Source organism: Ruditapes philippinarum, unplaced genomic scaffold (genome assembly GCF_026571515.1).
Source record: "Ruditapes philippinarum isolate M1 unplaced genomic scaffold, ASM2657151v2 ctg537_1_1_1_1, whole genome shotgun sequence".
Lineage (NCBI taxonomy): Eukaryota > Metazoa > Mollusca > Bivalvia > Venerida > Veneridae > Ruditapes > Ruditapes philippinarum.
Window position 1 is genome coordinate 104,101 of NW_026857371.1, and position 17,380 is coordinate 121,480.

The following is a 17,380-nucleotide window of genomic DNA, read 5'->3' on the forward strand; positions in this document are numbered from 1 at the left end:
CCTTTAACCAAAATTTCTAAGTTTAAAAGGGGCAAATAATTCTGCAAATATTGCAGACAGAGTTATGCAATTTTGCAAACTGATGTACATTGTTACTATAAATAACTATTTTAAATTTCAATTGAATATCTCAAGCAATAATTGAGATATTTGACTTTACAAAAAAACTTTAACCAAAATTTCTAAGTTCTAAAGGGGCATAATTCTATCAATATGGTAGGCAGAGTTATCCAACTTGTCAATCTGATGTACATTGTTACTATAAATAAGTATTGTAAGTTTCAATTCAATATCTCAAGCAATAATTGAGATATTTGACTTTACAAAATACTTTAACCAAAATTCCTAAGTTAAAAAGGGGCATAATTCTGTCAATATGGTAGGCAGAGTTATCCAACTTGTCAATCTGATGTACCTTGTTACTATAAATAAGTATTGTAAGTTTCAATTGAATATCTCAAGTAATAATTGAGATATTTGACTTTACAAAAAACTTTAACCAAAATTTCTAAGTTTAAAAGGGGCATAATTCTGTCAATATGGTAGGCAGAGTTATCCAACTTGTCAATCTGATGTACATTGTTACTATAAATAAGTATTGTAAGTTTCAATTGAATATTTCAAGCAATAATTGAGATATTTGACTTTACAAAAAACTTTAACCAAAATTTCCAAGTTAAAAAGGGGCATAATTCTGTCAATATTGTAGGCAGAGTTATCCAACTTGTCAATCTGATGTACCTTGTTACTATAAATAAGTATTGTAAGTTTCAATTGAATATCTCAAGTAATAATTGAGATATTTGACTTTACAAAAAACTTTAACCAACGCAGACGCCGACGCGGACGCGGACGCCGACGCCGGGGCGACTACAATAGCTCTCATATTCTTCGAATAGTCGAGCTAAAAATGAAAATAAACTTCAACAGTTGATACAAACTTCAAAACATATACATTACGCTCACACCTGTAATTAGATAAATCAAGAATATCATTTAATGTATATTTTGGTGAAATAAACGCTTTCTTTTAATGTTCCAAATAAAATATAAGACTTTATGATCAACATGCAGAAACAGAAACAGTAAAACGCATCTGACAATTGAAAGAGACGTCCTGGAAAATTGCCTGAATAAAATTGTTGAGGGTTACGTTTTCAAAGTTTTTAAATAAGAAACAAAAGCTGTCATATAAATTGTTGTAGTATCTTTTTCATAAATGTCATATGCCGAATTTTTCACTATTTGACTTCAAGTTTATCACTACCATGAAGTTGCGACGACAATGATTTATCTTGATGTCGAATACATATTATACATTACCTAACACAATAACAAGAAGAAGAACAAGAAAAACACTGCATTTGTACATGTACTTTTATTACAAAAAAAAGAGAAAACAAACAAATTTTACATATAGTTACATGTATATGTACAGTACATGTTACAGTACATGTACGTACGTATACTGATGTTTAAATACATGTACAGTAATTAATTTTTAAAATATAAGGTTTCCACCGCGTTGACCGGTGTTTGACCACCGCGTTCCTCCACAATTTACCACTGCATTCCGCGGGAGAAACGGTTTCAGCCGCCGATTTATGTCCGCGGTGGTGAAAATTTTCTGTCCGCGGGGTCACGCGGACAATATCTGAGCAAATTTTCGTCCGCGGTAAGCCTCACCCGCGGGGTCATGCGGGTTTTGAAAAAGCCGCGCTGAGCGTACTGTACAGATGTCTAAGGCAAGTATTGAGACAAGAACCTTTTCAGATTACACAGATAAGCAAGTCTATATTGCCACTGGACTAAAATAAGTAATCAAAATATCAAAATATATGGTCACACAAATAAACATTACCACATATGGATCCATTATGAGTGAATCCTTCAATACAGTTGCACACGGTACCATTGCATTCCGCATTATCATCAACACAGGTGGGAACAGATGTAGTACATGATTCACCAATATGTGTGCCATCTAAAATGTAAAACCATTCTTTTTCTTCAATTTAACAAAATTTTATAAATAAATAAATAAAAAATAGTTATGTGCCTATTCATAACATTTGCAGCAAACTATCTGCACAATTTCTTATACAATGACATTAGTTTGTCTTTCCATTCCTTAATCATCAAATATATTTTTCTTCTTTATTATTTTTAAAAAAAAAATTTTACATTCAGCTGGAGACATGAAGCTTTAGAAAGGAATGAAATATTGTTCTCAATGATACTTAACTCATACCAAAATATGCAATGACTGGATAGCAAGCGACTAGTGAAGACCATGATCAGGCAGCTTGGACGTGAAAACTGATCTTGCACTGGTCGCATAGGTAGATTCCAACTGAGCATTTATGAACCTCATTCTAATTTTCTTTTAACTTTAAAGCTGACATCCATATAATATTATGTACAACAGATCCATGCAAACTACTGACTAAATGATGCGAAGAAAATAAAAACAAACTTACAACACGAGTCGGAGATTTGAACCTCATCTGGAGGACATTCACATTGGTACGTTGTCGAGCTACACACCAAACCGTTATTACAGGAAGATACACCGGGATCACACGGGTCACATAAGTTTGGTCCAACTACAGGTATAAAAGAATAAATCTTGGTCTGTGAATAGTTTACTTCTATTTTTTCATAGTAAATACAATATTACCTCTGCAGAGTGACCCTCTGAAGAGCAATCACCTCTTTACAACAATCATCTCTTTACAACAACCATATTATTTCTTCCACAAGTAAAGATTTCCTCTTTATTCTAGCTCTGTAGAGCAAAGGTTTTACTGTAAATCAACCGTACATTTCCTTTAAGCCTTGACACTGTAGTAACCTAATTTAAAAATAGTTTGTTCTTCCACCAAAGTAAATTCATCTACAGTTAGATACTACATATAAATGAATATAAAAAAATATATCCCTGGTATAAAGATAAAAAAAAAAAAAAAATTCACATGAGGTATCAAAAATACATAACTGTGGTCAAATCATACCTGCAATATTACTAGTAGTGAAATTCTTACAAATGCACGAAAATAGCTTACCGCAAATTGTTCCGTTCCATACCCAACCATCCACACAATCGCACACTGTTCCATTGCACGCGGCATTATTATCTTTACATGTATCAAGCAGAGATGAACATGGTTCACCAACTTGCGTTCCAACTATGGATACAAAATAACAGTAATGTCTATAACACATGCATAATGGAAGAAAATAAATATTTGTTTACAAAATATACCATCATTAAAATACTTGAAATTATTTAACAGAGATTATCAAGAATTTTATATCCGATAATCTTGTTTAAACAAATCATAGTCCAAGTACCATGTTAACGTACTGTTACAGAGTTTATCTACTTAGCATTTACAAGGGAGGTAAAAAATAATTTTAATAAATATATCATTTATTGTCTCGCTAACTTGTTACGAGTGTCATTTAAAAATTATTAAAGAAATATAGTTTTACAAGTACAAATTAAGAAAAAAGCTAGACATTTAAAAAAAAAAGTTCGTTTAAATAGTAGTAATAGATAAATGTACCACAAGTATCCCCAACAAGCACGTGTGTAGATGGACATTCACATCTGTATGAAGTGGAACTGCAAGTAAAAGCGGATGAACAAGCCGCTGTTGAGTCATCACATGGATCGCACCATTCTGTCCCAACTGATAAAACAGAAAGTCATTGTCATCAGTGAAAATCGCCAAAAGTGAAAAGTGGTGACTAAGTCAACCTCACCAATTTAAATATCCTCTGATCACTAAGCATAATATTCCAAAGCAGAAACAGGATACAGAGCTAACAAAAAATTTTGATATTTTTTATTTGACCTTTGTCCTTTTGTGACCTTGACCTTCATTCTGTGAGAGTTATTAAACATGGAGAACACCTGTGCTAAATTATATTAAAATCCATCAATGTATATAGAAGTTATACTCGCAAATGAATGATTAATTTTGTTATTTGCCCTTTGCCCCTTAAGTGTGACCTTGACCTTTGCCATAGACATCTGAATTTTAGCATGACACTCCACCACACTATGGAAAATATTTGTCCCAAGTTATATTAAAATCCCTCAATGTATGTAGAAGTTAGTCGCTTCAGACACAGGTTTTACACTTCCCTGGTGTGACCTAGACCTTCGAGAGGTGTGATACCTTGTTGTGATACCTTGTTTTGCATACTTATTCACAAAAGTCTGTAGTAATGGAGCATAGAAATATTCCTTCTGTGATAAATGATAAAAACATGTACCATCAACTGGCATCAAGGACCTGGACAACAGACTAAACATTTCAGTATACTTACCACATATAGTGCCGTTAAAGAAATACCCTGGCAAACAGTTGCATATTGTCCCATTACATCCAGCATTATCATCGATACATACATCGTAACTACTTGTACAAGTCTCTCCAATAAGTGTTCCATCTAATTATAATAATAATTATATAATTAAAATATACACTTTTAAAATATACCCAAAGTTTTTCAAAAAATAATAAAAGTTATATATAATCAAAACGTTACACTCTTTAAATATACCCTACATTTTGATTTATAGAGTTTTTCAAATTTCCAAAGAAAAAAATCTACAATTTCCCAAATGAGAAGGTTTTTACTGAGTATTGCTTGACCGTGATATTCAATAATTAAGATTTATTTTGACTATATTAGGGACTTAAAAATAAATAAGCAATAAACTTATAACTTGCGTTTTAATTGAAATATTCAGTCCGGTAATTTTTTATGAGCGTCTAGACAAGATATGTAAACAAACATTTCTTTTACCAATTCATTCGTAAAGTCCTGCAGACTAATTCATGCAAACTTTTAATCGCGCATCAATGCCTACAGTAAATAAAGTGAATATTAATTGATCGTAATTATTTGTTAGGTTACAGTAGTTCTAGAACTACTATTGACACACTAATAGAATGTACTTACAGCAGGCGCCATCTATCTGTACTGTACCAGAGGGACATTCACATCTGTATGTGGTAGAACTACACTCCAGAGGGTCCTCACAATTTAATACTGATGTATCACAAGGGTCACAAAGCCCAGTTCCAACTTAAAAAGATAAAGAAATGTACTTTTTATTATACACTACATCAACAAATTAAACATTGCAGACTACCTAATTTTTCAATAAATATGCATGCATGCCATAATGTCTTGGACATCCGGGACTGTCCTGGAAATCAGGTGACCATCACGAAGGCATCCCAGAAATGATTTATGAAAAAAGATAAAAATAAACATCTGAAAAAATCTCCTTTGAAACAAGAATTAATACATTTTTTGCAATCTTATAGTCAAGTTAATATTATTTATTCAAGAACACTGGAAACAGAACGATTAACCTCAGACAGTATAGCAATATACAGGAAATGGTGACACAAATCCTTCGATTGGTAAAAATTTAATATGCTATTTATGAAAAGGTTTTGCTTTTTTCAAGAATATTGCGTGACAGATTTTGATCTTTCATTAATACCATTTTTGATCTTTCAATATATCATTTTTAATCTTTCAATATCTCATTTTTGGTCTTTCAATATATCATTTTTGATCTTTCAATATAACATTACATTCAATCTTTCAATGTGAACTTTATCAAATTGGACTTTAGAACTGTACATGGTCATATAAAGCTGTATATCTGCTGCCTGTAGTTTGCAAAACTATTGTCTAAATTTTGAAAAAGAATAATGCCAAAATACCTGTATGAAAGAAATATATTTGTATATTTATTTATAAATGAATGGTGCATGCACATGCTGAAAATCATTGCTAAACGATATTTTAAAACAGCAGCATAATATTCTGTTCAGAAATTAATTCTGTTTACGTACAATACCCATGTGTGGTAAATAACAGACACATCCTATGTGACAAGTCACAACTCTTTCTTGAATTGACCATAAGATTAATATACTTTTACCATTTATAAAGTCTATATAAATATTTCATTGGATATAGATTTATATGATGATGTTAGGAATGTCAATAAAACAACAGCTAAAATTTAGCAACCAACAATAAAGAGACTAGTCAGACTGCATGGTTGACTGCAAAACTGCAGTAACTTTTATAATATAAAGCAGTTTTGCAGTCAACCCTCATTTTGACATTGTACAGGTTGACCAGCCTCTATGGTATGTCAGTATATATGTCAATATACCATTATATGCCAATAGTTGAATAAGTTTAATATCATGATCACATATATAGATTTCTAGATATAAATATATACAAAATTTAAAATCTTTTTTAAATAACATCATTAATTCTATTAGCACTACTAACCACACACTGTGCCATTATAAGAAAATCCAGGGAGACAGTCGCAGATGGTGCCGTTACAACCAGCATTATCTTGTATACATGTGTCCGGTGTTGTGCATGGATCGCCAACCATTGTACCATCTGTAGATAAAAGTACAATATGACTTTGAATAATACAATATAATTTTATTCTTGTGCTCCTCACTGAAGAACAGGACCCTATGACTGGCAATAATATTATATCTCACAGCTGATGCTTTTGAGTAAATTACCATAAATTATGACAGAGGATAAATATCTTACCTCAATGTACTTGTTACATGTCTTTAGATCGGAATACTCAGAATTATTTCCATATCTAATTTAATATTGCTTGATATGCCATCTGGCAGAAGAAAGAAACAAACAAGGAAGTTTGCTGTTTTATAAATGCATTATAAAGATTTTTAACAGCTTTAATATGGCCGTATATAAATTTGCAATATAACCCTCACATAGCGGCTCGGGTTATATATGAAAACAACCATTTATATCAGGTCATATAACCTGTTAAAATTTGTTTAACTAATAATAAAAATGTCTACAGAATGAGATATTACAATAACTTTGTTTTATCTTCAGTATCAGTACTTACAACATTCATCGCCGATCTGTACTTGATTAGGCGGACATGTACATCTGTACGTACTTGAGCTGCAAACTGAACCTGATGCGCATGTTGGATTTGAGGGGTCACAAGGATCACATAAGTTTTCGCCAGCTGAAAAATTATTAATTATCATGACCATATTTTTCATTTATCATACATTACAAGGTGTTTATATTTTCCTTATCAATAGATGTTATCCGTAACTCGGCAAATGTGGGGTTTTCTCAGCTAATCCTTCAGTACAAACAAACTTTTACTGTTACAGCTTCACGGTGCACTTTCCGTCACAATAGATTAGTCAACCTGTTCCGCTTAGTTTCGAAGCTGCATGTAACTGTAAAAGTTTGTTTGTACCTACAGATTAGCTGAGAAACCCCAAAATATTCTTAATTCCAGAGTAAGTCTATTAGTCCATGATAATCAGGGGTGTTTATTCATGTACATTTCATACATAATAAATTTCAGATAGTTTATCAAATTGTTTCTTTTCCATTACATTCATTCTTGCAAATATTTTTTTTATTATTAAACATATTATATACATTTTCTCATCTATACTGGAAACACATATCCCGGTACTGTAATGTATATTGTTAATCATCTCAGTATACTCATTCAATAAATTCAGTATTGAACCTACAAACATTCATTATTCTCTATATATCAAACTTACTACATATAGAGCCATTCCAATGATATCCGGCGATACAGTTGCAAATAGTTCCGTTACAGGCAGCGTAATCATCAATACATGTGTCCGTAGATGTTGTACAACTTTCTGTAACAAGTGTTCCGTCTGCAAAGAATTCACAATCTTCGTTGGTTAGCAAAAAAATGAAAAACAACAATGTCTAATGCTGAAAGTCTTTTACAACACCTTAATGATTTATGGGAAGCCATCACCGAAATAACAATTTTCTTAAGATTACATTAATATTTTGTTTATAGCGAAATCTGTTTTATGTTTACAGCTGTCTTGGAGATAATCATTATGCCAAGAGCACTGAGCAAAATGTGTACTATTTCTTATATCATACCATACATTTACAACAAGAATCAAAGCACTGAATGTACTGATGGGGAGGCTATGAGAGAATGTTTCAGACTTATAGTTTCTTTTCTTTTTGCTTAAAATATGCTACCAAAATAAAAAGATATGCACATTGCGCTATTTATCCTTACTGTTGTGTTCAACCATTCATATATATGGTTAATGTGGTTGACTATTCATTTTGTTAATATTCCAGAACATTTCATTGAGGTCTACATTCGGACTGTTAATCATGCAAATTTTGAAAAACCTAAACTGTCAATAATAAATGACATACCAGCAAGTATGACGACTGTTCATTATCAGATAACAATAACATTTTACAACTGACGGTTCCTTATCAAAATATTCTAGGATTGTTCATCATAAATATACTTTATGTCATTTTAATATTATTGAATGATAATAACAACTGCAAGTGATGCAACATTTTTATTGAACATAAAAATTATACACGTTTAGATGTACCATAATTGAGATCAATAAGATACTGTCTTGTGATGAGTATTAATATTCATGCTCTACGGACAGAAGGTTGCCTTCTCCAGAAGCAAATCTCGAATAAAATCACGTTTCAGAAAATTATTCCCATTTCATTACTGACGGCGTCGGATAATATTAAAGCTAAATATTTCTTGAAAAAATGCATATCTGCAAAGCTTATTCAAAACTGAATCAACCTTAGTGAAAATTGATCAGGAAGTTATATCTTCTTTTTTTACCGCCAACACTCAACCAACTTATGGTAGTTAATTGTATTTTTAAACCTCACTAGCTTGAAATATATACTGCGGAAAATCTGTGGTTAACAGGGTGTACGGTTATTACGTAGGGTTTTCCCTGTCGACCATTTCCCGCAAATAGATGAGAACATCGAAGCCGTCAGTGCTATGAATGGTGTTATAAATGGCGTGTTTAGGAAGTTTTTGTTGAAACTTCTCCAAATCCCTCCAGAGGCGTGCACGTCGCGGAGAAGGCACACGGAAGGTCATAGTCAAGTCATCATAAGTACCAGAGGTGATTGGTTGACCTGTCGTGACTTACTCTGGAGGTTTGGCGCTAATAGATGCCGTTTTTGTTGTCGTCAGTCAGAAAGTTGATGCCTTGACGGTATTGTCGTCTCCTTTACCACCAAAGAACGAAGAATGGGCTTCCAGGAAGAATCTACTTGAAAAAGACGTCCCAGATGCTATAATCTCGAACATATGGTTATTCCGGCGCCGAGTATAAATAAACTTAAAACACACACACTTTTGTTGAAAACAAAACAAAAACAAGAGCCCGGTTTGAGCCGGGTGATGCTCCCCGAATAGGTTTTGGACACAGGAAAGTACACCTCTTGTAGTTTCAGAGTTATGTCCGTGGAAAAAGTTCAAAGTGCAATAATTCCAAAATTAGGCAAGGCAGAGTTACAGTTCTTTGCACTGCACTTCTAATCAATGTGATCTATCAACCTACAAACTTTCTTGATGATATCTCTTATGATTTCCGAGTTATGTCCTGGACAATTCAAAAAGTAAAAATAAACAAAGGGCAATAACTCCAGAATTAGGCAAGGTAGAGTTATGATTCTTGTGCACTGCACATCTACCCATTGAGATTTATCTACCTACAAAGTTTCATGTTGATATCTCTTATAGTTTTACAGCTATGTCCTGGACAAGATTTTTCTAAAAGGGGAGATTATTCAAATATAAGGCTTAACAGAGTTATGGTTCTTTTGCACTGCACCTCTACTCAATGAGATCCATCTACCTACAATGTTTCATGTTGCTATCTCTTATAGTTTTAGAGTTATGCCCCGGACAAGATTTTTCTATAAGGGGAGATAATTCAAAAACCAGGCAAAATAGAGTTATGGTTCTTTGACACTGCACTCCCCCTCAATGCCCTCTACCACTGTATGACGTTTCAACAAATTATCTCCAAGGGTTTTCAAGTTATGTTCTGGACAAAGTTCAAGTTCAAAGTATTAAAATAAACAAAGGGCAATAACTCCAAAATTAGGACAAAAAGAGTTATTGTTCTTATGCACTGCACATCTACGCAATGAGATCTATTCACCTACAAAGTTTCATGTTGATATCTCTTATAGTTTTAGAGTTATGCCCCGGACAAGATTTTTCTATAAGGGGAGATAATTCAAAAACCGGGCAAAAGAGAGTTATGGTTCTTTGACACTGCACTCCCCCTCGATGCCCTCTACCACTGTATGAAGTTTCAACAAATTATCTCCAAGGGTTTTCAAGTTATGTTCCGGACAAAGTTCAAAGTATTAAAATTAACAAAGGGCAATAACTCCAAAATTAGGATAAATAAAAGTTATTGTTCTTATGCACTGCACATCTACCCATTGAGATCTATTCACCTACAAAGTTTCATGTTGATATCTCTTATAGTTTTAGAGTTATGCCCCGGACAAGATTTTTCTATAAGGGGAGATAATTCAAAAACCGGGCAAAAGAGAGTTATGGTTCTTTGACACTGCACTCCCCCTCGATGCCCTCTACCACTGTATGAAGTTTCAACAAATTATCTCCAAGGGTTTTCAAGTTATGTTCCGGACAAAGTTCAAAGTATTAAAATTAACAAAGGGCAATAACTCCAAAATTAGGATAAAAAGAGTTATTGTTCTTATGCACTGCACATCTACCCATTGAGATCTATTCACCTACAAAGTTTCATGTTGATATCTCTTATAGTTTTAGAGTTATGCCCCGGACAAGATTTTTCTATAAGGGGAGATAATTCAAAAACCGGGCAAAATAGAGTTATGGTTCTTTGACACTGCACTCCCCCTCGATGCCCTCTACCACTGTATGAAGTTTCAACAAATTATCTCCAAGGGTTTTCAAGTTATGTTTCAGGACAAAGTTCAAAGTATTAAAATTAACAAAGGGCAATAACTCCAAAATTAGGATAAAAAGAGTTATTGTTCTTATGCACTGCACATCTACCCATTGAGATCTATTCACCTACAAAGTTTCATGTTGATATCTCTTATAGTTTTAGAGTTATGCCCCGGACAAGATTTTTCTATAAGGGGAGATAATTCAAAAACCGGGCAAAATAGAGTTATGGTTCTTTGACACTGCACTCCCCCTCGATGCCCTCTACGACTGTATGAAGTTTCAACAAATTATCTCTAAGGGTTTTCAAGTTATGCTTCGGACAAGACAACGGACGGACAGACGGACGGACGGACAGACGGACGGACGGACAGACGGACAAGGCGCCGACTATATGCTCCCCCGAAATTTTTCGGGGAGCATAAAAACAACAACACATTTTCTCTAGTAATTTTTCAAGTGTTGTAAAATGAATAAGAAATTCCTCTTAGCCGCCGATTATTTTTAGAACACAAACATAAAAGTTCTTTTTTTTTTTCAAATAAACATTAATCACTTCAGCGCGCGCAAATATCGTTTTCAAATGAAAGTTACGTAAGATATGTTAATGACTTCCCGATGCTCGACTGTAAGTAATTTGTATATGTATGCGTTTTTTTTTTTTTTTTTAATTAAAGCTTCTTATTCTATAATATTTTTTATGTATCTCATAATCTGTATTGAAAATTTGAATTTTATTACACGTGGACTATCAAATTATGACAATGTATGATGTATGCCCTAGAATTGAATAAACTTTCTAATTACACAATACGGGGTCATACTGATCTTTGCGTCTTTCTCTGAAATAATTATTTCCTTGTTAAAACATATTTGACCACATATTTCTGTCAATTAACTGTTCACTTTACTTCCGATTTTTGTTGTACGGAAACACATGTTTCTATTTGTGTTTTCTAATCAATTCGAATCTATAATCAGTTTAATGGGATCACCACCGGGTAAACGACTACTAGGTACTTTGGTCATGTTTTTTACCCCAAATATTTGAATGTTTCTATTGGGATTAAAATGAGCATAGTTAACTAAACAACTGGTTGTATAAATCCCTGACCTGTCTAATTCTAATTATGAGATTAGTGAATATATAAGACTTTGACTACAAAATATTCCTAAACAAAAGAGCACATGTTTAAATTTATTCCTATACAAATAAAAGGTCAGAGTAGGGATCTGTCAATTGCCAAAGATACCTTTATGTTAAAAGTTTGATTAATGAATTATGTAAGATGAAAATATAAGTATTGCTTTTTTTATTTTGCTAATGTAAAATGTAATATTGTGCTGGAATTTTGTCGGAGGGTCCTTATATATATAGGGGTTTTGTAGTTAAATAGTTTTTTTTCGGCGATAATGGTTCAAGAATATAATGTTTTCAAACTATATGTTCATCACCATCAGTGAATTTTTAGTTAAATGTATGCAAAATATTTACTAACAGCTATATGATATAGCGGTTTATGAGCGTTTTCCGCGTACAGCCTCCTGGGGTGTACTAATAAGTTAGTTTTCCTTAGTTATCACGCAAGCATGATCCATGTCTCTGATGTAAGCGACAGTTTACAATTATTTGTCGTTAAAAAATATTAAGGTCTATTAATGGTTTATAAGAACAAAAGAACATGCATGATATTGAGAATACGGTGTTGCAACGTTCTAGTTAATGACCCGTCATAAACAGTTGGTCGCTGCGTAGTAATTGGAAAATTGTTATCAAAAATAATAAAGAATATTTGCCACTAAATTAAAGCATTTACTTATAAATTTTCATTTATGCTTTTTGTTAAAAAAAATATTGATAAAGTTATTATTTTGAAGGGTTTTCATACCAGGACTATTTATTACAGATGTACGTATGCCTAAACCTGATTACCGCGGCAGTATGACGTCACGGAGTAGTGCTTTAAACAAAAATCAAGAATTTTTCAGAGAATTATTATCTTTACATATTGCAGATATGAAATTAAAGAATGAAAATATTTTCATATTGTAAATGTCTGTGATGAGTGATGAGTCAGCTTAGAAAAAATCAAGGTACTATTTTTTGACCTGATTACCGCGGCAGTAAGATTTGACGGACAGTTATTAACATTGGGTCGGCATAGCCTCCCCAAAAATGGAAAGAGTTCTACAAGAAAAGACAATTTATTGCTCATTAACAACATTTAACAACATTTCAAGTTTAATGTACTAAACATTTAAGACAGCTATTTATTTATTGCATAGAAAGTGTTTTTGCGGAATCACTCTAGCGAGTATAAACTTCTGAATTTAGCAGGCTAATAAAAAGGAAAAACAATGCATGCTATGGTGGTCATAATATTTTCTTTTTTAAGATCACAGACATCATCCTGAAAACTATATTAATCTAAGGTGCTTGTTATTTACATAAGTATATAAGGCACATTCTATGTAATGTTTTAGTTATTTTTTTGTTTTTATATGCCAACTTTGACAAATTTCAGGTCAATCGAGCTGGTTTCATTACTTTCCTGGATAACTAACCAGTAATTACCAATTTCTCTGGAAGAGACCGACTATAAAAATAACTGCACATGACTTCTGAGACTTTAAAGTTAATTAGTTCCCCTGTCATGGAGAATTTTCGAACCAGTGAACCTTGGATATCAAATCCAATGCTTTCTCTATTGAGCAGGAGAATGTAAAATATCAAATGTAAAATATCTTAAATTGATACAGTCATAAAGAAAACAGTGCGATACTTACAGCAATTATTTCCAATCTGTACTAGATTTGAAGGGCATTCACAGACCTCTGTTGTAGAACCACAAACTAACGGTGCTGCACAGGTTGATGACGACGGGTCACAAGGGTCACATAAATCAGTCCCAACTGAGAAATAAGGTAAATGTCTGTTAGGGTAATACATGTACTATGTAAAGATATGTACAATACAATGTTTCTGGTTTATGTGTTTATATAATTTCAAACAAGGGTGCCATAGTCACAAAATACGCCCGTTTACGAAAAAGCTTTAGATGGAGATGGGGGCATTATGGATAAGTGTTATCTAGCAAGCAAGTTTTTATTCTTGGCACTGTGTTGTTAAATGAACCTTAAAACAAATCAATAGGGAAGATATGCACAGAATGTGTGACTTTGACCTTGGTCGCAGGGACCTGAATTTTATGCACGGCACTCAGCCTCACAATGATGAACATTTGTCCAAATTATATTGAAATCCCTCTATGCATGTTAGAAGTTTTTGCTCCAGACAAGTTTTTTTCTATGAGGCTCTAACTGTGACCTTCACCTTTGACCTAGAGACTTGGTTTATGTGCAGGGCACTACGTCTCATGGTGGTGAACAATTCTATAAAAGTAACATTAAAATTCCTCCATGCATGTAGAAACAGAAAATTGCTCTGGACAACATCTGGATATTTAATCATCTCCAGTGACCTTGACCTTGCAAATATTAACCTAAATTAAATGTGTAACACCTGTAGTCATGATAGTTACCATTTGTGCTACAATCCATCAATAAATGATGACTAAATGGTCCCTATAACCATCTTCAAAATTTTTATCTGAACTTTGACTCTATGTGTAACCTTGACTTTGGTCGCAGGGATCTGAATTTTGCATGCGACACTCAGCCTCACAATGGTGAACATTTGTGCCAAGTTATATTGAAAAACCCCCTATGAATGTAGAAGTTTTGCTCCGGACAAGCGTTTTTCAATGAGCTCTAAGTGTGACCTTGACCTTTGACCTGGAGACCTGGATCATGCATGGAGCAATACATATCATGGTGGTGAACATTTCCATAAAGTATTATAAAAATTCTTCCATACATGTAGGAGATATGCTCCAGACAAAATCTGGATATTTCACCATCTTTAGTGACCTTGACCTTGCATATATTGACCTAAAGTACATGTGTCACATCCGTAGTCATTATAATGACCATTTTGTGTTACAATCCCTCAATAAATGATGATTAAATCGTCCCTATACACATCTTCATATTTTTATCTTCTTTTTTAAACGTGCGTATAAAAAGTACATGTAATTTAATAACTAGAAAATTCTGATTAAGATTTTATTCTAGGGAAATACATTTCATTACAATTCTTAATCTCTGAATGAGCTGAACTGATATTTACTTGAAAATTAAAATATATTAAATTTCTATGAGAAAGTATTTACATTTGATAAGGTAATTACTGTATGATCTTTATGAACAAATACCAAGTCTGCAGAACACCATAGTTATCACAGTTAAGAATCTTGACCAATGAATGAAACATGTGTAAATAAATGTTACATTCTTTAGAACATACTCAAGTCAAAGAAAGAGGATTATTTTCATGCCCTTTGATTAAATTCTATTTTTAGAATTGAAAGTGAAAAAAGATCAAGGGGAGTAATTGTGTAAGTCATTTATGAACAAAGTAATAACTTTTGTTGTCTCCCTTTGATTAAATTCTATTTACAAAATCTGGATATTTCATCATCTTTAGTGACCTTGACCTTGTATATATTGACCTAAATTATATGTATCACAGCCATAGTCTTGATAATGACCATTTGTGTTACCAAATCCCTCAATAAATAATGACTAAATGGTCCATATACACATCTTCATATTTTTATCTGAACTTTGACCTCTATGTGTGACCTTGACCTTGGCCGCAAGGACCTGAATCTTGGCACGCGACACTCCGCCTCACAATGGTGAAACATTTGTGCCAAATAATATTGAAATCCCTCTATACATGTGGAAGTTTTGCTCCGGACAAGCATTTTTCAATGGAGCTCTAAGTGTGACCTTGACCTTTGACCTAGAGACCTGGTTCATGTGCACGACACTGCTCCTCATAGTGGTGAACATTTATATGAAGTTTCATTAAAATCCCCTCCATACATGTAGGAGATATGCTCCGGACAAAAATTGGACGCCGCCCGCCCGCCCGACCTCCGCCCGCCCGCCAGGGCGTTCCCATAATACATCCGTTTTTCAAACGGGCGTATAAAACTACTTATGTTTACATACAAAACAAAGGTTTGTGACTTTCTCATATATCATATATGATCACTATTCCGTAACTGTCAGTAGCTTTAAACATTATAAAATTGTTAAATTTGTTCACAAGCTACACTCTACAAAATGTAGAAAGCAAAAGGTTAAGTTGTCTAATAGTTGCATGTAAAATGCATGTTATTAAAAATAATAGGTTACCACATGTTGTTCCATTCCAGGTATAGCCATCGTTACAGTCACACACTGTACCATTGCACCCAGCATTATCGTCAATGCATGTATCAAGACTGGTTGTACAACGTTCTGTTACACGTGTACCATCTGTATTTCAAAACAAACATAACTATATCCTTAGCTAATTTTTCGTAGAAGGATAAAATAATCAGATACAATATAGCACTTCTTATAATTTTCAAGAATCACTAGTTTTCTTTCATCAGTTTTTGTATTCATACATTAAACATTATAGTCATACATGTCTCAGAAATAATAATCGCAGATTTGAATTTGCTGTAGCTTACGGCCTTTCGATCTCCTTCAGCAGCATTTACTATACATACAAATATATTCAGAGAAAACTAGAAATGTGTCGTCAGGCCACGGATGCCCCCGCATACACCAAAATTTCAGATGTTATAATATTTAGTTCCAAATTTGTTTGCACAAATTATTTTTTTTCATTTTAAGTTCAAAGCCCTTAAAACTATTCAATGTTAACACAAACCATTTTTATACGAAGTTCAAGGCACTGAAACTATCAGTGTTAACCTTTTGTAAATTGCATATTGCATATTTGTAGCCAAAATATTATGGCTACAAATATTTCCACAAAAGTAAGAGTACTTAAACTGAAAATTCAAAATTTTATTTTATAACTTTGTCCAAAATCATTGAACCACGACCAAATTCAAACTTGAACTGCTTATTCCTAAGATGTATCTATATGTCAAATTTGAGTTGAATGTGTACAAGCATTGGGGAGATAATGAACGAAAACTTAAAATTTCTGATTTTTTTTTCAAAGTTCAAGAGGGATAACTCTGTCAGCTATCATCAAACCATGACTTAATTCGAAATTGACCAATGCATTCTTATGAGATATCCATATCTTTAATTTGAGTTGAATATGTACAACTGTTGGGGAGATAATGAATGGGAACTGAAAATGTCCTTTTTTTCAATGTTAAAGGGGCATAACTCTGCCAAAAATCATCAAACCATGACCAAATTCGAACTTGACCTGCGCATTTCTTTGACGTATCCATATGTCAAATTTGCATTGAATGTGTAATACCGTTGGGGAGATAATGAATGGAAAATGAAAATTTCATATTTTTTTCAAAGTAAAAGGGGCATAACTCTGCTAAAAATCATCAAACCATGACCAAATCCAAACTTGACCTGTATTTTCTCATGACATATCCATATGTAAAATTTGAGTTG

The 17,380-nt window shown here is 33.2% G+C and overlaps 2 protein-coding genes and 1 long non-coding RNA gene across 3 annotated transcripts in view; all 3 read right to left on the reverse strand.

Annotated features, from left to right (window-relative positions):
* Positions 1 to 6,454, reverse strand: part of LOC132749528 (neurogenic locus notch homolog protein 1-like) — a 36,162-nt gene extending 29,708 nt beyond the window's left edge. Inside the window, exons 1-7 of the mRNA XM_060739324.1 lie at positions 6,343 to 6,454; positions 4,978 to 5,103; positions 4,339 to 4,461; positions 3,570 to 3,695; positions 3,066 to 3,188; positions 2,481 to 2,606; positions 1,862 to 1,984 (exon numbers count right to left, since the gene is read on the reverse strand). Coding sequence (XP_060595307.1) covers positions 1,862 to 1,984; positions 2,481 to 2,606; positions 3,066 to 3,188; positions 3,570 to 3,695; positions 4,339 to 4,461; positions 4,978 to 5,103; positions 6,343 to 6,454 — 859 coding nt within the window. The remainder of the gene's footprint in view (positions 1 to 1,861; positions 1,985 to 2,480; positions 2,607 to 3,065; positions 3,189 to 3,569; positions 3,696 to 4,338; positions 4,462 to 4,977; positions 5,104 to 6,342) is intronic.
* A 501-nt stretch (positions 6,455 to 6,955) lies between these two features.
* On the reverse strand, positions 6,956 to 13,778 carry LOC132749527 (uncharacterized). Its single transcript, XR_009628430.1, has 3 exons — positions 13,658 to 13,778; positions 7,644 to 7,766; positions 6,956 to 7,081 (listed from the first exon to the last, which is right to left on the reverse strand). It is a non-coding gene; the product is annotated as an uncharacterized LOC132749527 (long non-coding RNA).
* A 2,193-nt stretch (positions 13,779 to 15,971) lies between these two features.
* LOC132749534 (neurogenic locus notch homolog protein 1-like) overlaps positions 15,972 to 17,380 on the reverse strand; it is a gene marked incomplete at its 5' end in the record, with an annotated part of 83,940 nt that continues 82,531 nt past the window's right edge. The window contains 2 exons of the mRNA XM_060739342.1: positions 15,972 to 16,012; positions 16,136 to 16,258. Of these exons, the coding sequence (XP_060595325.1) occupies positions 15,972 to 16,012; positions 16,136 to 16,258 (164 nt within the window). The remainder of the gene's footprint in view (positions 16,013 to 16,135; positions 16,259 to 17,380) is intronic.